Source organism: Parasteatoda tepidariorum, chromosome 8 (assembly GCF_043381705.1).
Source record: "Parasteatoda tepidariorum isolate YZ-2023 chromosome 8, CAS_Ptep_4.0, whole genome shotgun sequence".
In the NCBI taxonomy this organism is placed as follows: Eukaryota; Metazoa; Arthropoda; class Arachnida; order Araneae; family Theridiidae; genus Parasteatoda; species Parasteatoda tepidariorum.
In genome coordinates this window covers 34,866,710-34,890,960 of record NC_092211.1, presented here as the reverse complement: position 1 = coordinate 34,890,960, position 24,251 = coordinate 34,866,710, and the positions used below count along the sequence as shown (strand labels likewise).

The window sequence follows — 24,251 nt, the reverse complement described above, 5'->3', positions numbered from 1 at the left end:
AGAAGATATTACATTATGTTCTTAAACTTAAAAAATCAAATAAAAATTTAACTAAACAATGTTGTCTAAATAAAAAGTCAAAACTGTCTAGCTGTCTAAATTAGGGAAATAATAGTGCTTTATTACATACTCGAATTTCTTTTAGTAGCTTCAGAAAATTATGAACCCCCCCTTGAAAAAAGTCTGCGTATGCCACTGAAAAGAACTTTAAAGATTATGCTTTTCAAGAATTTAAATTTCGGACAAAAATTAAATAACTGTTACCTTTATTAAAACTGCACGTCTCATTTTAATTTAATATTTTTTTCTGCTTTTATTTGTCACAACGAATAATTTAGTAACTTTATTCCATGCACGCAAACTATATTGGTTTATTTTATGTCTCAAAAACGTTCGCTTTTTTTCTCCAGGAAATACCATAATTAAACTTTATACCTTTCTTACTTTCGTAGAAATATAAAATGGGATTGAATGTTCCTAATTTTTTGCAATACTACTTTACGACTTCCTTTTACGATCTCTGATATTGATCAGAGAATTATTAAATTTTTCTTTTATATCAAAGTTTACATCTCCTTCTTAATCTCTATAGATTACAAAAGTCTTTTCCCAAGTCTTAAGTTCCAGTAATTAAATTTCAGTTGTATCAAACAACCCATATTGTAGATGTAATGTGCGTAATAAATAATCTAATAACAAGGTAAACCAATTTCTTTATTTTTATCAAGCCTTCCTCTTAAAGCAGCTATCGCAGATTTAGAATGTTATTGCTCCCAACATGTAATATTGTTTTTCAAAGAAATCCATATGGATATAACCCATTACAAGAGAAGAATTTTTTCTTCTATAACGTCCTGTATTTTTATTATTGGATATATTATGTATTTAACCAGAAACTTATGTAATTAAATATGTTTTAATTGCTAATAAGAAGCAGCATGGAAATTGGTTTCACTGAGAATAAGACTGCATTTATTTTATCTGTCATATTACTTATTTGTTTAATAATATCCATGTTTATACAAAATGTAACTAAACATATCGTTCATGGGCTGCAATAGAGGCACAACTAAAAAATAATGTTTTGAGATAAGCGGGCTTAAAGTTTTCATTGCTAAAGGAAAATGCATAAGAAATGCTTTAGTGTGCTTAAACGAAGATTACCTTCAAGTTGAATTATGAGTTTTGCTAGTATTGCTGCTGAAAAGAATGTGTATTTTCATATTTATACCTGTTCTTAGTCCAGAACGCGTGTTTTTTGAGTCGTGCCACTATTGCAGCCCATGAGCGATGTAATTAAAAACTGTAAAATTATATGAATTGTTTTACAAACTACATACTTAAAATTATCGTTAAAAACATCATAAAACAGGGGAAGTAATTTTGTAGTAAATATAGATAAATGATAGACAGGTTAGTTCATTTGTTAAGATCCAATAAATCAGTGTCAATATTTAAAATAGTATCTGCTGTATTTGAGGAATCAAAATCAATTGAAAGGGAACATTGAAGGAAAATTTCAATAATTATTTTTCACTTCCCTCTAATTTTATCCAACTGCTAATTGGATAACACAAATCTTTCAACACAAAATTGACTTCGATAATAACTTGTCTTATTTTGAAAAAATATTCTTTTATGTTTTTTCTTACCGATAATAATGCTCATAATTTTTTGACTTATATGATATTGTCAGGTGGAGATTTCGATAAATGATGTAAAACTCGTTGAAATGAACAAAAACCAGAATATAATGTAGGATCACTCGCAAAATAGCCTGCGGTTATGTATGCGTCTGCATGTTTGTCAGCAAAATTCGAAAATGCTGAATGTTGAGAGCATAATAAGTACTAGGGAGGGTAAATATTTTTTTTTTCAAAATGAAAATCTGCTGTTGGGGGAAAAGTAGCGTATTGATATCAAATGTTTGAAAAAAAGTTTTTTTGAATTAATAACAAGCTTAATTCATCCTTAAAAATTATCTGAATTTATCATAAACACCGCATTTATTTATTTTTTGAAATTTTTTTACAGCTTATAGAGAAGATAGTTGTATAACAAACAATTTGTTTATGAACAAAATCACTATTACATTAAACTATATTTACCACCCTTTCCATGGCTCTAAAATTTGCACAATTTGCAGAATTTTGATATTTTTACTCATTAAAGCACAGTTTTCATTAAACTTCAATGCAGATTTTTTTTCTTTAATAAAAATTTAGAAATCAGGTTCGTAACAAGAATGCCGTCATCAGTCTGCGAAACAAAAAACCGAAATGGCATTTTACTCCCTACATGCTATCTCGAAATTACATTGAAAACTTCGACCGTTAAGCAAATGAATAAAACAAGTAAATATGAATAATTAAAAATGGAATTGTTGTAAAAACAAATAATAACAATTGCAATTCCTCAATAATTGCCTAAATAATTCATTGCTATACTTTTGTTTAACAATTAATATATTTTCAGAAAAAAAAAATTACGAAATATTTTATTAAATCAGAGATGCGTAATTCAATTAAAATCACTTGTATATGCTTATTTTATTGCAAAGCATCTTTAATTGACCCTGATTTTATTATTTAAGTATTCTGATCTCAAATTACTACATTTTTTATTTTCTTGGGAAAATTGTGTCATTTGTGCCCATAGAAATTTGTAGGAGTGATCCTTTGTAGGACAATTTTATTTTATTTTATAACCATCGTTGAACAATCAACACAATTTAGGGTTTACGGTTGCTATTGTTCAACTCTGTAGCCTTGAAATTTTGAACCGATCCAGAAGATAAGGGAACTCCTTTCTCATGTATTCTGAGAAAGTTTGCCTTCGCGGAGGAATTTTTGATGTAACTAACTAGCATTTGAGTTACATGGAGAGGTAAACCACGGAAACTTTCCACATTTAGCGTGACTGAAAGGGGACTCTAACCCATGATCCGTATACCACTGTGGATATTTTACGTCAGCACTGTGGTCAATGCGAGCCGGGTGCGGAATTCGACTCGACCAGCTGTCGCTGGGATCGAACCCGGGTGACCTCATTGGGAGGCTAGTGATTTATTCCCTGAGCCACCGCGCCTCTTGTAAGGTGACTTGTTGTTTTTATAAGATCGAAGGAATTAAATATTCCATCAAACGCATTATTAGACTTTTTCGTGTACACACTGAGTAAAAATTACCACCTAAACTACCAAAAAATTATGAAATTTTCCGTGTTTCGGGCTGCATGGGAACACCAAAGAGCTCGGTGATTAAAACCATAATACGCATTTTCAGACAAAAATAAATATTCACTTAGTGCAATGAAATTGAAAAAAAAATATTTTTCTTAAAATTCTTAAAACTTCTTACTGTATATTTTCAATGATTTATATTTTTTAAAAATTCATGACTACAAAATATATAGTCTTTGAGCTGTAATGTCATGAACATAAGTTTTGGCATTGGATGAAAATAAGTTTTAAAACTTATAGTTTGAAAACACATTTGAGTAAAATAAATTTTGCTGAGACATATTTACTACGTTTACTCACCATATGTTTAAAAACAATTGTCGATTTCATGATTTTAAGGGAAAAAAACTTTTATTAGTTATCTGATTCCAGTTAACATCTTTTTATTGTTCTCTAAGCAAACGATAGTGCAAAACAGCCTTTGTAATTAACTAATTTAATCAAGCAATTTCGAAATTGCTTTGCAAACATAGCATTTCTTTATTGCAAAAAATATTTATGCCGATACTAATTTTCATGCTCCAATTCACTTCTTTGTAAATATTACCCAAAACGTTAACTGTTTTACGGTTGTGCTTCTAAAAAAATATTATTCGTTTATTACAATTTAAGCTACAAATCTAAGTCCTAGTCTTGGTAATCTAATTACCTAATTTAGTTATCAATACGAGAATATAAAAATAGCTAAGGTTTGTTTTAAGAGCAATAATTTATAAGCTAGAGTATTGTATACGCGTGTTGTAAGTACAAAAGATGAATTACGGCACAGTAATAACGCCATTTTTCACTAAAGGGATTAAATTAACCAAAGAATACATTCTTTTGGCGCATTTCCAAACCCATTTTTTTTCTTAACTCTAGCAGTATATTTTAATGTATTATTTAATTCGTACGTGACAAATATTTCTTAAGAGAAACATGTGGATTAGGATGGAAAGTGACTTTTATAGCAAAGTAAATTATTTTTGCGGTTTCGTTTCTCAAGTAAAAATAAAATGGCTTGAAACATTTTAAATTTGCGCTTTGGCATATAGTAATAATATATTTTATTCATGTTTCCAGAAATAATTGCTTTATGTTTCAAAACAAAGATAATGTTGCTGTAAATTCTCTTAATAAATTTATATGCTTGTTTTCAGTTTTGAAAAGCCTTCTAGAGAGAAACAAAACAGAATATTATTTTAATTTTTTGAAAGCTGTTATTTTAAATTTAGGTAAATAATAAAAGCTTATGTAAGATTTATAAGCGATTTTAAATGCTAATAAAATTTAAATATTCAAATTCAATAGATAATCCATCCTCTTTTGCATAATAACTAATTATAACTTTTACTTGTAATATGTATAAAACACAATTGTTATTCGGAGGCAACAACATTTTATGTTTATTAATTGTGGACTCAGACTGTAAAGACACTTTACGTTCAAAATTGTGAACTATTAAATTAGTTGAATTTGTATTCATTTAAAATTTCCGTAATTAAAAGATACACCAATAGACAATCAATGCTTGTTTACATAATAGTTGATTAAATTTTTTGTGAAATGCATTTAATATGCATAAAGTTCAATTGTTAATTTGAGCTATTAAACTTATTTATATTCAATTTTATTCAAAGATTAAAAGAACAAGAGTGAATGTTTATGAAATAGGGACTCATACCAAATTTTAATGTGTTCAATTTATTCAATGTTTTTTATATTTATTTAAAATTACTATTGTTAGCATTATTATAAATATTTTAAAATTGTGATTTGGTGCATAAATAATAATAAATACCATTTATGTTTTCATAAAATTTTTTGTTTGAAAACAAGAATAATTTTGCAGTTCTTGCTAAATTTAAATAATTGGCTTAAAAAAAGGCTTTTAGAAATGAGACAATAATAAAATATATAAAATATTACTTTATATCAGAAATTCATTACATAAAAAGGAAACTAATAAATTATTCAAAGACGTAATTAACCAGATTGTATGTAAGTTTTAAGAGTAATTTTAGATGTAAACAGAACTCTATTGTTCAGTTTAAGCATAAATAAAATCGAAAGAAAATGTATCTTATTTTGATTTTTTAAATTATGAGTATCGTAAAATATGTAAAATATTTAAATTTGAGCTAATAAATAGCTTTTTGTTCAATGCGTATAAAATATAAAGAAAACATTTCGCCGGTTTATTAAGAGAATATTCTTTGTATATTTTAATATTTAATTCCTTTGATAAAATTAAATAAGGAAAAGGTGATGACAAAACGCCTTTTTTTTCCTTTATTAAAGAAGTATTAAAGAAAAAATTGTGTTCTTCCTTTGAACAAATATGCATTAAAGTAAATCTTTGTAAAATTCCTAAGATATTTAATACTTCAAGTCCCATTAATAAATAATTTCTGAGACCTAGATTTTAAATGATGAAACAATGAAGAATAAGAAAGTTAGAAGTTTTTAACATATATTTTTATTTTAAAATTAGAATTATGTTGTCTTTGTACTGAAATGATAATTAATGCACGTGAAAATGAAGGATGTTAATCCACATTAAAAAATCATGCAATGATGAAAAAATGGATTCTTAATTTGTTTCCCTCTCTACAGTAGAATATCATCAATTCTTGTGAGCAAAATTAAATCGAGTATTGTTAGCACCATACTCTTAGATTGCAGTTTTAGTAAGCACTAGGTGGTTTAGCCCCTTGCTCTCTATACACGTCAACCTACGGAACTGCTTTTCCTGCTGGTCAGCATCTCTTTGTGCTAAAGTAGCAAAGTAGCGGTTTTCATTTTATAAACAACTTGTACGCTTTTTTTTGGCATTATAATTATGAAAACTTTGTTCAAGACACTATATGCATATGCGCATCATTCTTAGTTTAATGTGCAAAAATTAAATTGATGTATTTTACTAAATCGAGTTATCCTAAACCATTATATGTTATTTATATGCTTTATATACTAATGTATATGTTATTTATCCAGAACCTTTATGAGATTATCAGATAAGATTATTATTAGATATCACGATCTTTCGCATTTTGAATTTAATCTTCAAATCAGTACTTAGAAGGGCTAACATTCGGGGTATTGGAAATACTATTAAAAAGTTTTCATAATTATCAAGTCAAGACAGAATTTCATGAACATAGGTTTCACTCTTTTAAATGAAATGAAGGTAGATTCTCTTAATGAATATGCTAGTTTAATACAGAAATGTTAAACTTATGTTTTGAGTACAATTTTTGCTGAGTATCAAAGTTTTATTTTTGTAAATATCAACATCTGAAAGTTGATTGAAAGATAATTGTATTTACCTGAAGGATAGTTTTATTTATCATAAAGATATTTTTATTTATTATCATCTTTTTAAACTTTTTAAAACATTTTAGTTCCAAAATATTCTATATTTTTATTCATTGTTCATAGTAAAAAAACGAAGATTGACTTCAGTACAAAGTTTTCATTATTTTTAACGGTTGTGTTTCACGAAAAACGATGTTTATGCTCTAATTAAGTATTGGTTTAAGAACTGTTTGCTACCAAAGCTGAGTATTATGAACAATATGCTTTTTTTATACCAAAATTAAGTCACTCATTCAATGTATTTTTGTTTTGATTTTGAAAATATGTTTTTTTAAATAATTTTAATTCAAATAATTTATGAATGAGTTACCAAATAATAATTAATGAAATCATGAAGGAAATATTTATAGTTTAAATTATATTTTTACATTAAAAATGTAAGACAATGGCAAAAAGCATATAATTGACGAATTGTTTTACTTTTTACAGATCTCGCTTTCGCTTTCAGAGGTCCATCATTCGTTAAAGAGCCCCCGAACAGGGTTGTTTTTCATAATTCATCTGGAGCTATCATTCCGTGCCTTGCAACTGGACTACCACAGGCATCAGTGTTTTGGACAAAAAGTGATTGGTCAAAATTGGCCAATATTCCTGGATTGAGACATTCACGGCAAGATGGCTCACTCGTATTTCAACCTTTCAGGGCTGAGGAATATAGACAAGATATACATGGGGCTGTATACAGATGTGTTGCATCAAATAGTTTTGGTACTATTGGTTCACCAGAAGTACACGTAAGAGGAGGTAAGTAAATATTTTATAAAAAATGGCACTATATGTTATATTACATGTTTGTCGAATTGCTTATACTGTTTAGTATTCAATAGAGCAGTTTTCATCAATACTTTTTCTGATTTGTCCCTCACTGAAAATCAACGACTTTTGAAGGACTTTGAAGTACAATAATTACAATTGTACAACAATGTTCAACGAAGTACAGTAAAACTTTGACTTAAAAGTCATACCATCATCAACTTTATTACAGGATAATTTTAATATTTGACATCAATAATTTTTCTGAATTACTTTTCATTGAACATCAAAGACCTTATAATTTTAAAATGACTTAAATGGTGTAATTCTTACCAGAATTGCATGAATTAGGAGTATAATATAATACTAGGACATTGAGTGTTATTGAATAAAATTTGTGTTATCCTAATTAAAGCAAAAAAAATAAATCGTTTTAATGAAATAATATTTGTTTCGTTTACTGTGTTTAAAATAATCCTTGTTTAGAATGAAATAAAATGCATACTGTCATAAAAATGTATAAAACCCGGATTGAAAGAAAGTAAATACTGGAGAATTAGAAATTACGAAATTTTGTAGCTTTTAAATTCCGTCTTATATAATAGGAGTGGAAATAATAGAATTTTGTATTTAAATTAAAAACAAACGAACGAAAAAAACTTAAATTGAAAAGTAAAGAAAAAAATTAAGTGAAAAACAAACTAAGACATTAAGCATATAATTTTTAAATTTGCAATAAAATTGCTGGATCATGCGTGGAAAGAAAAGCGTGCTTCAGTTGCACAATTAATGAGATTAAAATAGATTTTATAAGTAATTGACACGTTTTTCTATGTTAAAGGTTACTGTTACAACTATTAAAAATAGTCTAAATGGTTCAAATTAAAGATAAGTAAAGAACCTTCTGTGAATCAAATTTTTAATCTTACGAGGCAAAATAAAATTTATTTTCTATAAAACGAAAATTTGCAATTTTTAAATTTCTTCAAACTTAATAAAGAAGAAACAGTATAATAGGATTTTTAATAGGAAACTCGAAAGTTATGAAAAAAGTGTTTAAATGTAAATAAACTCAATGAGAAATATATTCATTTAATACAATTCGTTAAATACGTTATATAAAAAAAAATCAATGACGTTTATTCCTCAATACAAATATCTCTCATTATTTTTAAATAATGAAATGTTTGCCAATTTAGAAGTTTCGTTGATTAATCAGTACTTTTTTTTTCTTCAAAAGAACGATTGTATCGTGAATAATCTCTTTGTCGTCGCTTAAAATAAAATTGATTTAGAATGGAAAACAAATTTAAATATTTTGAATTACAACAGAGGAAAAATGTCAAAATATTTTATGTATTTAGATTGAATACGGAATATTTCATTTAGTTTCTGCCAGTGATTAAATCACATCAGAAAGTATTAGCAATATGTTTCGAAGATGATTTGAAATAGATGGTTTATCTTTGCGCAGTGACACAAAATACACACAAAAAAAAACTGAAAGAAGGATGACCAATTTGTGTATTCCCAATGGCTTTTCAAACCACATTCAGTTTTCTTACGTAAAATCCAAATATCTTTGGTCATCAACATAAAATGTACAAATAAGTTATTATAATTTGATAACGTTTTAAATATATTTGTATAGGGGTTGACAAAATAATGGAAGCACTTCCATATTTATAAATTTTCTCATATTTCTTCAGAAATACTTAGCGAAGTATTTTATAACGAAATAGTTATGAAATATTAATTATAATGCGTTTAGAGACTCGAAGGACCTACAATAAATTAGAAATGGAAAATATTGTTTTTTTAAACTCCTTTTATAAAAATGTAGCCATGGATCCATAACACGTGAGAGTTATTTTGGCTATCATATTAAAATAATACACAAAATTTCGTACGAATAGCTTGCATACTTATGGAGATATAGACATTTTTATAGAAACCAGTTTTTTTGTCCTGCGTTTTCTTGCTATAACTTTAAAAATAATCAATAAAATAGAAAAAAAATTTTAGAGCAATTTAAAATTATTTACAAAATTATTGCCTTGAAAGTTGATAAAAATCCATTTAAAACTGCTCAAAATATAAGCAATTAAGCCAGTTCCTTAAAATTCGCATGCACGGGAGTAAATTTCTTAATTTTCTAGTTAATCGTATTTAACCATTAAGGAAAGAAGTCCAATTTGAATACCTTTAAAAATTTAAAGTTTCAAGTAATTTTCAAAGTAGTTTTTGCACTTCTTAAAAGAAAGCTCAAAACTATAAGGGCTTTACTACAAATATTATTTTGTATCATAAAACGAAATTTAATGACAAATGATAATATCTTAAAATAAATGCTCATACACCAAAAAGTGATTAAAGAAGGAAAAAAAACAGGCGAAAAAATATACTTTTATATACTGTTATGTACCTCAATAATGCCGTTTTTTTTAATAAATCTTGTTTAATAGTACAAAAGGAAATGTATGTAAAAAATTTTATGATTTTGAGAATTCTTTTAAAAAGTTCAAAAACTACTTCCTAAAATTGCTTGAAAATTTTTAATTTTTTTAGGTAGTCAAATTGAATTTTTTTATTAGTTGCCGAATACGATTCACTACAAAATTAATATATATTTTTTACTTCTTCCCGCTCATACGCAATATAAAAGAACTACTCCAAATAACATTTATAATGAATTTTAAAATTTTCTAAAATTTTGTTTAGTTTCATTGAATATCCTTAGATTTACATCAAAAAAAGTAAGACAAAAAAAAATTCTTTTTTTTCTAAAAATGTCCATATCTCCATAAATATTTATGTTAGGCTTACGGAAGTCTGTGTAATAATTGCATATAATAACAAAAGTGACTGTAATAAAGTACAAATCTATTGATACATTTTTTGTCATAGGATGTTCAAAAACATTATTTTCCGCTTGCAATTTTTGGTCCCTTGAAACTCTAAAGGTTTCAAACTTCATTGATGTGTATGAGAAATTGCATGATAAAAACATTTCTGAAGATATAAAACATTTCGTTAAGTATTTCCGGAGAAATATGAAGAAAAAAATGCATCAATATACAAGTGTTTCCATTATTTTGTTCGACCCTTGTTTATCAGTCCTGACCTATTTTATGTTTTTCTTAATAGTTTTATTCATTTGTTTTCTGAGGAAAAGTAAAATCTTTGTAAGATAGAAAACAGAATTCTAACGTTTTTGATTGTTTTATCAGATGATTTCTTGATCATATGCAGGCATAATTATTATCCTTCAGTAAATGTGACAAAGCTTAATGTCAGATAGTTACAACTTTTAATTGGTAGACAAATGCATTTAAATTTTTCAAAAGTTTTATCTAGTACTCAGTTCTGTCTATGCATACAATTCGAAGAATACAAACTTTTGCACTTTTTAAAATGTAAAAGAATATTAATTAATTTTCGTGATATCGCGAAAAATTATCTTTGTCGGAAAATATTTAACAAGCGCTTTAGTAACTAATTATTAAATAGGAATTTGAAGGGAAATTTTGTGAACGAATTTTTAATTGAAACTAGGAAAAGAACTCCACGGAGAGAAAATATGGTAAAATTACCGTGTTTATGGTAATGACATTTCTAGTAAAAACATCATAATTCTGCTTAATAAAACTAAAATATACTGCATTTAAATAATTTGTTCTGTAATTTTTTCGTTCATATGGTTACGGTTAACGGGGAATTCTGGTTTTCAAAAGAATAGTTTTGATTACCATAAATTTAGTAAAAAATACAAAACTAAAAAATTGATGTAACCGAACAAATGGTTTTCATGCCACATGCTCTGAAATATTATGATTGGATCACTAAATGTTGCCCCACTTACCAAATTTCTTCACATATTATAAAACCATATTTTATTTCTTATTTTATCACAATCATTACCAAAGCAGTTCATTAAAAATTGCTGTGGTGCTTCCATTATGACAGAAACCCGATAAAATGTTCCATATTCTAGTAATTTTTACCATACGTCTTATTGCACAGTTGGTTTAAACCGTATCAAAAAGGAATCACAGACGTAATATGTGGCACCAAATCTTACAAATGCAATGAAAAATTTTGGAATCTTTCAGATAAATACTTTTTTAAATAAATGTAAGATTTTTTTTAAAAACAAAAATGACTGCGTAGTGATTGCGGGGTTCGGTGAATGAAGTGAAACTTAAAGGTATCGTAATATTATTAAAATACATTTTATTAGATAACACGCATTTTTATTTACTTCAAATAAACATATAGTTAAAAATTTTCAAATTGAACTGTTTACTAGATTCATTCTTTTTTTAGCAGAGTAAAATTGCTTTATGAGCTAAACTTTTAAATATTCTATTCGAGTACTAACAAATACTAACAATTATATAACTAAGATTTTACTTACAAAAGATAACAAAAAATACATATTTAACTATGTTTTCAAGGTTTATCATGAGTATTATAATTACACTAGCATAACAACGCTATTTTTTCGATATTAAGAGACACCTACCGCTGTTCATAGAAATGGTAAATTTTAACAACAATCCAAATTGTGTAGAATAAAAAGCTGAGCTGTATCATCAAAGTAATAAAAAGTCAGTAATTGTTTTACTAATTATCACCTTTGGGAAGTATAAAAAACATAATTGCCACGGAAACAAACGTGTCGCTCTAAAAACGTTTTTTTAATACTAACTTTACACGAAAAACATATTGAACACATCTTCCCTTCATATTTGGATCAACAGAGCTATAAGCTGCATTGCGTGACATAAGCTATGGGGCGGTTATAGTTTCTTGTAATTAGCGACAACGGGGCGTTGCCCTCTTTCACAACTATTACTCCCTACAGGAAAAGTAATAGAAATAAGTGTTTAGATGCAGGTGCATGCAAAGTCGATACCTTTGAAAAATATCTTTAAAAGAGTCTGTTGGCGATCCTTTTAATGCACTTTAGTCAATTTATACTTTCCTACGTAAAACTTTTTTATTATCTTGCAACACGATGATCGATGAGTTATTCATCTTGATGAGAGATACATAGGAATAAATTAACCTTCCTTTACATCAGTAAATATTTCATGAATGATGCTATTATTTGCCACGAATATTTTACGAGCAGTTTCATTTGATATGGATGTGTAAGGCGATTCAGATTACGACCCTAAATGAGTGTTGTTATACGCAAGTTCATAAAATAAGTATCATATGTCATGCAATATTTGTACTATGTTGCAGCAAAAATTAGACGATACATATGCATAACATTTGCTCCAATGAAAATAAATGCGCCTAAAAATTCAGAATGAAATTACGGTATTAAATACCGATACTTAGGGTGCGTTACCAGTAACATCAATTGGACCGTAAAATATTGTAGCGTATTTGTTTTTAGTAATATTTATTTAATTAGTGTTAATTAGTGATTTTACGGTAATTCGCATTGCAAGAAGTTCGCTATATCAAATTTTTTGTTCCGTAACATGTTCCGATAAAAATAGTTTATATTTGAAAAGGACATGTACTTTTTGTCGTAATTTGATCCTGACATTTTCTTACAGTGTGTCAAGCAAAAATAAAAATAAAAATAAACAGTCGTTGTATATTTATTTCAAACAAATAAAACAAGTATGGTGCTTAACAGAAATAAGCATCAATTTTTTTTAAAATTTAGGAATTTTTTATCTGTATGTATTTTTATAATATTAGATAATCATCTCATCATAAAATGTACATTTTCGACACGCGCTTCGTCACAAAATGTACTCTCTTATATTTTGCGATATTTCTTCTCCAGTTAGCTTAGTTATTTTTTATCTGGCTTTAAAACTCTTTTCACAGAAAGGCGTGATAGTTTAAGAATCAGTTAGTTCACGTGTTTTTTTAACGTGGTTTCTTTTTCTTCATATCCAGCAACGGCCTTTTTCAGCTCATACTATTACTGTATTTCAGTATTTTCAGTCAATATTCATCACAAGTCTAAAGCTTGTGGCGAAATTCATATCCTTCAGTAAGAAATAAGACTACCATTTTGTTAATTTGACAAAATGTTTCCGTAAATCATCTCCCGGGAAACGCTTCCGGTTAAAATGAATAAAATTTCATAAATTTTGAATATCTATTTTTACAGTGTGTGCGTATATTGCTAGTTTTATAAAATTTCAGTTTCTTCAAATTTCGTTTTATTTTTATTTAAAAGTTTCAATTATTAATGTATGCATTTAGTCTTTTTAAAATACATTTAAAAATAAGTCGAATATCTCAATTTCTGTCTCACTAAGCGTGAAAAGAATGGATATAATTAAATGAATAAACCGCTTCTATTTCAAATAGTCAAGCATTACTGAAGTTTCTATTTACCATTACTTAATCATATATCTTCATTGCTGATAGCTTGTATGATGGTATTTAAAGTTTTTAGAACAAAAAATTCAAATAACACTGAGTATTAGAAATAAATTAAAACTTCAGAAGAGAGCGAACGAAAAACAAAAGAAAAACACTTAAAATAACACTGTGAAGAAAAATTTATTTTTTTACCATAAAATTGATAAGTCATTTGCTAACTTGGTTGTAAGCATTTTCTATTTTCTAGTTTTTAAATTCACTTCTCTATATTTTCCACCATTATCAAAAAGCAGAAGTATTCTAAGTGAAATGTCATGACTTTTTATGGTTTCTATTAACTACATGAAAATAGTTAGACTATAAAACTATAAAATAAATTATTAAAAATGAAAAAAAACTAGAATAAATAAAAATATAACATTAGAACTAGTATGTTCACAACGACGCGAAAACAGCAGTTGGAAGAGATAATTTTCAAACTAAAATTATAATAATTTAAAAATATTTTAAATGTAATTGGAATTTTTAAAATAACTTTAATTCTTTCAGCTACAGGGAAAGAGATATTATAATTAAAAAAAAAATTAGTTTATTCGTTTAATAAATAAATTGCTTCACAAATATATACGCATCTTATCTTTTTTTTTTAAATTTTAATACATGTAATAGACAAAAGCAGATCTTAACAACAATACCTACCAAAAAGTTTTTTGCATATGTACATAATCTTTTAGTGATTGTCCAAGCCAGGCATCACAAAATTTCATTTTGTAAAAACATGTTTCTCAAGAAATTCAATTCAATTTTTGAGTAAAAAACCTGCATAAGAAAAAAAAAAGCTGAGATGCGAAAAGAAGAAAAAAATATTTTCAAAATCTAAAAGAACAACTCTTTGCGTATATCATACATTTGCTTTACAAAAGAATTTAATAAATGAAAACCTGCGAGAATAATATTATTCTTTGTGCCAACATCGCACTCCGTCGTCAGAAAGGAGTTGATACATAGCCCTCTTTCTACGCCAACTCAATATGCTGGTTGCGAATGGCGATACAACTCTCTTGTTTGCAAATTAATTTATCTCCAAAGCTTGGACGTAGCATAATACATTTGTATGAGGCTGAGTTTACCATTTACCAAAGAAAACAAGAATAATTTACATTGGGACTAGATTCTGTGTTCTTTTACTTGTTAATGATATTATTGTGCTGTAGCAACGTAGTCTGGCAACTGAAATCAAAAGAGAATATTCACACACTGGTAGGCTGAATATATAAACATCCTTACAAATATGTTAGATGAATGATAAAGATAATAGGGATTTACAGAATCATTCAATGTTAAATATTTTTACGGGATAGAATAAGAACAATAAAATCTGAACTGTAAAATTAATATTCCTTTATTGATAAAGAAAATATTTGAAAAATAAGCCTCTGCCAAACCATTTCATTAAAGTTGAAGCCTTATTTAAAAGTTAAACATTATTTTCTTAAGATTTTAAAATGCAACAAATGAAACAGTTATTTTAAAATTAATCTACACTGTTGAATATATTGATTTTGAACGAAGTAGATTTGTTCTATTTGTAAAAGAAGTAAGTAAAATGATTGTTTGAAATAAACAGCTGAGTTGCAACAAGTTTGCAAGATACTATGAATCTAAAACTACCAATATATTGCAAATTACCGAAGAATTGGTCAAAGAAACATACTGAATGAATATGCTTATAATACAGAAGTAGTAGACAAAAAAAAGCATTTAATGGAAATTCTGTCTTTTTTGCCAGATTTTAAAATAGCAGAATATTCATTAGCAGAATATTAGAATTGAATGACTGAATAGTTTTGTATAGCTTTCAATTTTGCTTCACGAATAGTTTCTTAAATGAAATAATCTTCATTGAAATTAATTTAATTTAAAAACGTGTCAGAAACTAGAATAATGTCAGTCGCATAATTAATTTTCATTATTCATTTGTCAGCATGCATTATTGCATTAGAAATCTAATAAAATTAACGCCAGTTTTACAGTTCATCTCAGGAATGCAAGGTAATCTATTCTTCGTCCTCTCTTCTTCTTCTTAGGCACTACAACTGGTTACCGGTCATAGCTGTCTCAGTCAGTTTACCCCAATTAGAATTATTCGATGCTATATTTCTCCTATCTCCTAAGTCCTTTAACCAATTCTCTACTCTATCTAACTATTTCTTCCTAGGTCTTCCGCTCTTTTTTACTGCTCTGGTGCTTGGAAGGCTTTTTGAAACAGAATTTTCGCTATATTGAACTACATGTCCTAGCCACCTTATTTGAGAAACCTTGATCACTTTTACTATGTTAGGTTCTTGATATTTTGATTGTAAAAAAAATCTTAATACTTTTCCCTCGAAAGTCTTCAGATTCTCTTCCTTTGTTTCGTTAATTACCCAGAAATAGCTGCCATATAGAACTATATTGAACACTCTGGCCGTCAAGGCTTTGGGGTTGGACGTAAGGCTAATAAGCCCACACCGTAAAAGACTACAAAAATTTCAGAAAGTAAAAACCAGACGGATCACACCTAGACTTCCTGCGCAGAAAATTTTTTTATCTTTTTTGAGCAATATTTTAAATTTATAATTAAGACTTTTTTTTTCTTAAAATGCACTGCATGTTCTTTATATAGTGAATTATACTTAGATCAACCCTAATTTCCTACCATAACATAAAATATATTAAGCCTTTCTCCGTCACTGCACCTTTTTTATGCTGCAACAGTTTTATTGTACTGATTTCTTTCTGAATAGCATTAGGTGTAATATTTTCTCTTGTTTAACGTCCACATGAGTCCAAATGCTTTAATCATACATGGTTTGTCTCATCAAGAAGTGTTTTTGCATTTTAGGAGCTTCTTAATTCTTCATAAATTAATTTTTTAAAATTTTTATAAAATTAATTTCCTTAAATTTTTATAAAATTAATTTCCTTAAATTTTTATAAATCAATTTTTTTTTAATTTTTATAAAATTAATTTTTTTTAATTTTTATAAAATTAATTTATTTTAATTTTTATAAAATAATTTTTTTTCAATTTTTATAAAATTAATTTTTTTTTAAATTTTTATAAAATTAATTGTTTTAAATTTTTATAAAATAAATTTTTTTAATTTTTTATAATATTAATTTTTTTAAATTTTTATAAAATTAAATTTTTTCAATTCTTGACATTTATTAATCATTGTTTTGACTCGCTTACTCTTGAAAATCTGAAATTTAACAAATATGTTTACAGTAATATGAGTTTAATGCAATTTATCATTATATATATTTATTATTTACGGTTAAATTGCTTATTTTAGAATAAATTGGTTTACAAAATAACGGTAAAAAATAAATGGATTGTAGCTATTAGTTCCAAACATTTTAATAGATTTTAAAGGAGCATTCGATAAACCTTAAGTTCTTTTTAAATACAAGTCAATTAAGGAAACAAACTAAAATACTTTTGGGATAAACAAAAAACCTGATGACAAAGTAATTTGAACTAAAAAAGGCTGAATTTCAAAAAAGTCAATTATCCATGATCTTTTGAGAATAAAAATTTCGAAAAAGCTATTTAATTTTTTTACTATGTGATGATGATATTTTGTCTGATTATTAAAAAAAGGTTAAGCATTTATTTTAAGTAAAAAGATTATTTTAAATCTCATTAGTTTTATCCATTAAAATGTATTTTTTTAAATTAAAACCGATTTGAAACTCTATAGTTTTAAATTGAAACAAAAACATTTGTTTAAAAAAATAGTATTCTTGGTATACGGATTTTTATTTTATTGTAAATTAATATTTCTGTCGAATAAATTAGAAATTTTGAAAAGTTTACTTTGTTTTTAGTTTTTATGTTGAAAAAAGAGAATATATTCCTAATTTTGGCCCTTTTAAAAACAGATTAATAAAAAAATACTTACGATAAATAACCATTTATCGCAATAATGGGATTTTTATTAACTACTTCATGTCTTAAGTCTATTAAATGCCAAAGACAATGCATGTCAGAAAAGAAATTTTTAATACAATTAAGAGATTGTTTCTTATTTGAAAATTACGTAACATTGCATGTCGATATTATAAATATGCTATTATTTATTTCTCGCTCTTGATTAAAACATGAAAATAACATATGAAATTTGACTATATTTGTTATCATGATTTTAATGAGTTTTACTGTTCTTTAATTGAACATCAAGCATTTTAATAAATTAATATAGATAATAACAGTTTTCAATGTTTTCCATGAGTTCTATCATACTTTTAAAGGTAATTTTTTAATGAATCATTTCTTTAAACGAAAAATATCTAGTGTGTGAACATTGAATAATTATTTATTATTTTAAAAAAAAATTTCAAGTGCAATTTTGAAAAAAAGAAATTTATTTGTTTTACTTATTATACTGCAGTTTGGTACAGAAATGTTTTAAGATCTGCTATTAGATTTTAAAGAAATTTATAATTTATTTACTATACTACACACTTTTAACTAAGAAAACTCACTTTTAATCTAGTTCAATTTTGAATTTAAAGAAGGAATACTAGCTATCAAAATACTTCTCAAATAAGTTAAAAAGTAAACTGAAAATATCGATTTTTTTAAGAAAGTCAAGTAAGTTTAAGTTTAAAAAAGCTCAATATTTCTATTCCAATAATTATCGAGCTACTTAGCTAAATCATTGAGACCTAATTCACTAATTCAACTTGTTATACATCAAAAATTACCTGGGCGTAAACTGCAGAAGTTTTAAAACATACATAAAAAAATTCAAACACTTAATAAAAAAAAACTTTTTTTTAAATACTCGAAATGAAGTATTTAGAGTAAATTCATTTCTATTTATTTTTACTTTAGTTCTAGCAGGTATAGAGTATCTAGTAATATCAGTTCCAGAAATTTGAATATATCCGAATTTTATTGAGTATTTAGTAAGTATCAGTTCTAGAAGTTTGAAAATTCCTATATTTACTTAAGTGTTTTGAATAAAAATACGAAAGGATGTATCAGTTTGTGTTTGCTTGACAATTTTATTTGACTAATTTGAGTCATGTCAATCTCCATTCAAAGGCAGATAGTTTTATTCAAGTAATGAGACAGCGTTTAACATTTTGATTAAAGAGTTAACAACTTAAGCATTTTGTACTTTGGTTTTAATTATTAAAATTCCTCAATGCTAAAATGTTTTGCTCTGAAATTTAAAATTAATTAAAATAATATCTGTAAAATGATTTTTTAAAAAAAAAAAAAAAACTTTTTCTTTAATTATTAATTATCTTAATAATATCGCTATATTCTTAATTACGTTCTTTAACTTAAATATTTTTATACTTCCACTCATTATTCATTCGCTGCGCTATTCATTAATTATGACTCAATTATCTAATCAATACCTATACTGCTAAAATGTGGATAAATATTTCTTTAAATCACTGCTTAATACTAATACCAGAAGCTATCACCATACTGAATAACTGTTTAATTAAAAAATATCCCCAAGTAAGCTTGAAGCGATTTCACGGTTAGGCTGATTCAACGCTGATTTTGAATCATAGGATGGGTAAATCATGTGTCACATCCTATTTTTCAGCCTGAGAATTAAAACACTAACGCATAATATAATAATAATTTTATAATATTTGTTTTATGTAACTGCGTTAATATTAGCTCGGTGGTGGTCGCTTTTGTGAAATGTGCTCATAACTACAATTGAAAGTAATATTAGTTATGATGCAATGTGTTAATGATAAAGAGATTAGTAGTTGTGATTTTTTTTTAGATTTAAAAAACTCCAAATAACAATGTATACAATTTGTTTAAAAAATTTTGATGAATTAAATAAATATTTATAATCAAAAGCTTGATTGCTTTTTCCATGGAAAACTGAACTACAAAAGCATTCTAAATTGACTATTTTTTTCTGTAATAGAACAACTGATTATCAATGCTGCACTTCAGTTTTAAAGAAACCTTTGAATTCAGTTGTAACACTTACTGTAAAACTACTTTTTTATATCATAAATTTCATTTAATTCAAAGAAAAATGTTTCATCAAAAATTTAAATCAACTTATGCTGAACAGAGCTGAAAACTCAGTTCAAATTGCGAATGCAATGTTATCGAAACACTGAATTATAATTGCAAAGAAATGAGTATATAGTGTAAGCGTAAAGCCCATCCTAACAGACTAAACGTGTTTATTGTGAAATCACTGTACTGTATGGAAAGTCTTTCTGAAAAAAAAAAACATTATTTAGTTTTCAAAAATGGTGTGGTTTAATATACGATATGGTTTTTATTATATGTTAAATAGACCCCCAGAGGTCTATTAACAAAAGGACGGTCGATCTGATCCAGGGGGTCGAAGAAAAAACAGTTCTTAAAACGCAAATCACACATACCTAATTGAGTATGTAAAATTTGTGAATTTTTTATAATTAACTTAATATCAGTTTCTTTATAAAACATAAATTAATAAACGTATATTTATTCGGGTGAAACAAGTATTTACGTACGAGCGCGTAGTGGCGCGAACTCAGCACAGTTTATAAGTCATATGCATATGTGCTCTTGTCCAAATGTCACGTGTGATGAGCATTCACGTTATAAACGCATGACTTTTATAGTTTTGGATAATTAGTTATTGTTTCGATAAAACCATTCATTTAGTTTAGATATCAATTTTAATTATCAGTGTATGTAAAAAAAGAAGGTAAGCATTAATAATATGGATTAGTACAGCCCACGACTACAGCACACTCTGTATTTTTTTACGAAAATTACAAAATTTACCAATTTTGAACCCAATATAGCAAACCTTGCAATAAAATACCAGACACACCCATCTCATTGATTAAGAAGCAGTAAAACTGTAGTTACTTCACTTATTATTTCTACCTATTCATAATTACTTATTATTTCATAAATATTAAGGTATTTAAATTTCAACATTAATATATTTTTCATAAAACTATTGTTACACAATGCACTATTACTTTAATAAATGCTTAAAATCATAAAATAAATGTACAAACACAATATCTAATAGAGTTTTATTTTAATTAAAAGAAAATTACTTTCATGGGGGTCAATGGAGATTTCGAAAAATTATATAAGGGTTGATGATCAAGAAAGTTTGGCGACCCATGCTCTAGAGTATCATGATGAAATTACCAAATTTTACCACGCTTAATGTATTTTATCACGCATTCTAAAACCACATATTTTTTTCAATTTTATCAAAATCATTATTAAAATGCTTTGGTAAAAATTTCCGAGACTTTTGGGGTTTCTTTAGAGCCCGTAACACAGTAAAGTGTACCATTCTTTGGTAGTTTTGACCATACTGTTTTTTATCTGTATAGTTTCAAATCGATGGGCACCCGATTGACCATCATTCCGAAATCACTCCATTGGTCAAAATAATTTGGAGACTTAAACTTCATGATCTATTTTATCCACTGTGGGCTGATGAGGAAATGCTTTAAACTAAACCATTAAAATCTAATTCAACTCATCAGAATATAGTTAGTTAAACGAAAAGCTTTACGATTATAATTCTGACCTGAATTGATGTACTGTGAAGCTTGGAGCTTGGTTCAATCAATTTGTTAGATATATATTTACGAGACGTGAGCTTACGACGACGTATATAGGCATAGATTTATGAGAAAAATTAATTTAATAAGGAATAAATTTAAAATTTTTACGACCATCTATTCATATAATTATATTCATTTCATATCCTTAAAATTTAAAGCATTTTAATTTCTAAATTTTACCATCTTTTTAAAATGACTATATTTAAAGTATAAACAAGAGAAATTACGAATGTCATCTCTAATTACTCTCCAGATGAAAAAAAAATAAAATAAATTTAGATAAAAGCTTAAATGACATACCATGAAAATAATTACTATGATCAAAAGTTTCGAAATCTAGCAGTAATTTAGCATTACAAATAAGGATAATTTATCCACATTCCTCTTCTTGGAAACTTTATATCTTGTTGAGATGAATTACAGCTCATTAAAACTTAAAATAAACTTTCTCTGAAGTTCATTTTGAGTTGCTCGAATAATTATTTTTGTGCCGATAAGTAGTTTTCTGCAAATATTTGTTTGAAATAAATGAATTAATCTCAGAAAATTAAATTTTCCATTTTTCGGAGCATATGTCTTAATCAATTTCTAAGTTTATTTCAGAAGTTAAATGAATTAAATTTCTATCTCCGTAAGTGAGGCCCTATTTTGTCCTTTGAAGATTACGTCCCAAACTTTAGATACAGAAATATATAAAGATTTTCCAGTCAAAAATATTTAATATACAAAACTAAAAGAGTATTATTCTTAAAATTAATTTGTAAAGCATGCTGAAAGAGAACCATAAAATATGACTGGAATACAGGACTTCTTCACGGTACATCAGGCGTGCATTCCTGTTGAAGCTTTTTTTCGAATATTTTTTTAACAAAACAAAATTGTTCATAAGAAAATGATTTAAAAAAATGACACATAAAAAAAGAAATTCAGGTTTGTTGCTTGCAACTTCATTAGCTTATAGTTCCCTTTTTGAAAGGGAAGCAAATCAATTTTTGAATATTTTTTAACAAAAATTTCTACTAAATTATAACATTTAATTACAAATAACGATAAAGATTTAAGTATCCATTTCAATAAGAATAAAATTAATACTGCAATAAGTTTTGATTTTATTGAAACGAAAGAAAAACAAGTTGATTTTGTATGATTATGATGGAAAAATCAATAAAAATTATATATACGTTGGTTTATTAGATAAAATAAAATTATTTAATTTTAATATCATGACAGTTAGTAATTTTATTTCAAATTATTATTTAAACTACTTTTTTTTAGAAGTAATTATTAGAATCAGTAAGTTTTATTTGTAAGAATTTATTCGTAAGAATTGAGAATCAATACTAAGCTTTTTTTTATAAATTTTATTTTAGAAACTATTAGGCTTCTTTAAACAAAATCAATCAACTTCAAATTGTCGGACACATCAGCCTTTCAATTATGTTATCAACTAACTCATACAAAACCAGTAATATAAAATAAATATTATGTAAATGCAGAATTTTTTTATTACACAAATGCATAAGTTCATTGAAAAAATTTATAGCAGTCTTTTTTCCCTTGCATGGGGAAATTATTTTGAAAATCTATTGAAAAATGTTATATTGAAGTTGCTATTTTTACAAATATTATTTTAAACTATAAGAGGCTATGGGACATTAAATAATTAAAACTTCACTTTCATACTTTTACAAATATCTTCTAAACTTATTTTACAAAAATCTAGAACAAGTTTAAAATATTATTAATAAAGTTATTTTCAGTTTCAATAAGCTTCGAAATATTAATTTTGAAACTCGTTTTTATATTTTTAAAAATATCGCTTAAAACAAGATTTACAAAAATTAGAAAAAGTACCAATCAATTTCATGCAAGAACACCTTACTTATCCTATTAAAAGAATATGAAAACCAAAGAAAGGAATGTAATATCAAACGGTACAGGAAATATTCTTCATATTTTCTGAAAGTTGAAGAATTAGATTTCTGAGACGTACAAAAACGACTCGAAAAACATAATTGGATTTCATTCATTTTAAAGTAATTTGATTTTTCCTGCATTCTACTATTTAAACTTCTTTGGTGAATTCTAGATTAACATCTTGAGTGGAATAGGCAAAAAAGGAATTCTTTATTAAGAAAATCCTTTCTTTAAAGATTCAAATCATGAATAAGGATAGCAATTGGATTTTCCCTGATGTACGTAAACATACGCAACAAGTCAATTTAATTAAACTAAAGAGTAGAGACCTCAATATGTGCATTACTTGAAATATTTATATGGACATTGCGAGTATTTTATAGAATAAGGTAATATACACAACAAGGTATTTGTTCCCCACAGTCATTCTTTTATGTACGAAATGGAAATTGAAATATGTGCATAAAGAATATAATTAAATTTTCGTTTTACGTGAGGCTGGAGTAAAATACATGAGTTTAGAGGTATTTAAATATTTCTTACCATTTTTCAAATACTGCTAATGTTTAACGCTAGAACTTTAAACAAATATATAATGTTGAAAAATTTGTTAATTTAAAATTTGATGATGTATTTTATAATATTGTAAATTTAAATAAATAAATATTGTAAATTTAATTCAATAAAAAATAACTTAAAAAAGCATTTATAATTTGTAGACTTTTAAATTTAAGGTTTTTTAATATTACTAATAATGCACATAGGGAACTATTAAGTATACTTAATCAATGCCTTTTAATAATCTATGGCTTGAGCTTGAAAATAATATTTTTTTGGGAATACAGTATGATATGTCATGCAAATATTTCAACATTTTTTACGCAAGTACAAGAAGATGCGGCTCAAAATAAACATTAAATAACGGAGTAAATCACATGCAGGCTTAAACAAAATCATCCACAAAAACAAATAGCCATTTTTATATATATATATA

General features: G+C 26.4%; 1 protein-coding gene across 1 annotated transcript in view; it reads left to right on the top strand.

The window, feature by feature from the left end:
• The window catches only part of LOC122271584 (cell adhesion molecule Dscam1-like), a 384,849-nt gene that overhangs the window by 58,088 nt on the left and 302,510 nt on the right, over positions 1-24,251 (top strand). The window contains exon 2 of the mRNA XM_071184629.1: positions 7,028-7,342. Within this exon, the coding sequence (XP_071040730.1) occupies positions 7,028-7,342 (315 nt within the window). The remainder of the gene's footprint in view (positions 1-7,027; positions 7,343-24,251) is intronic.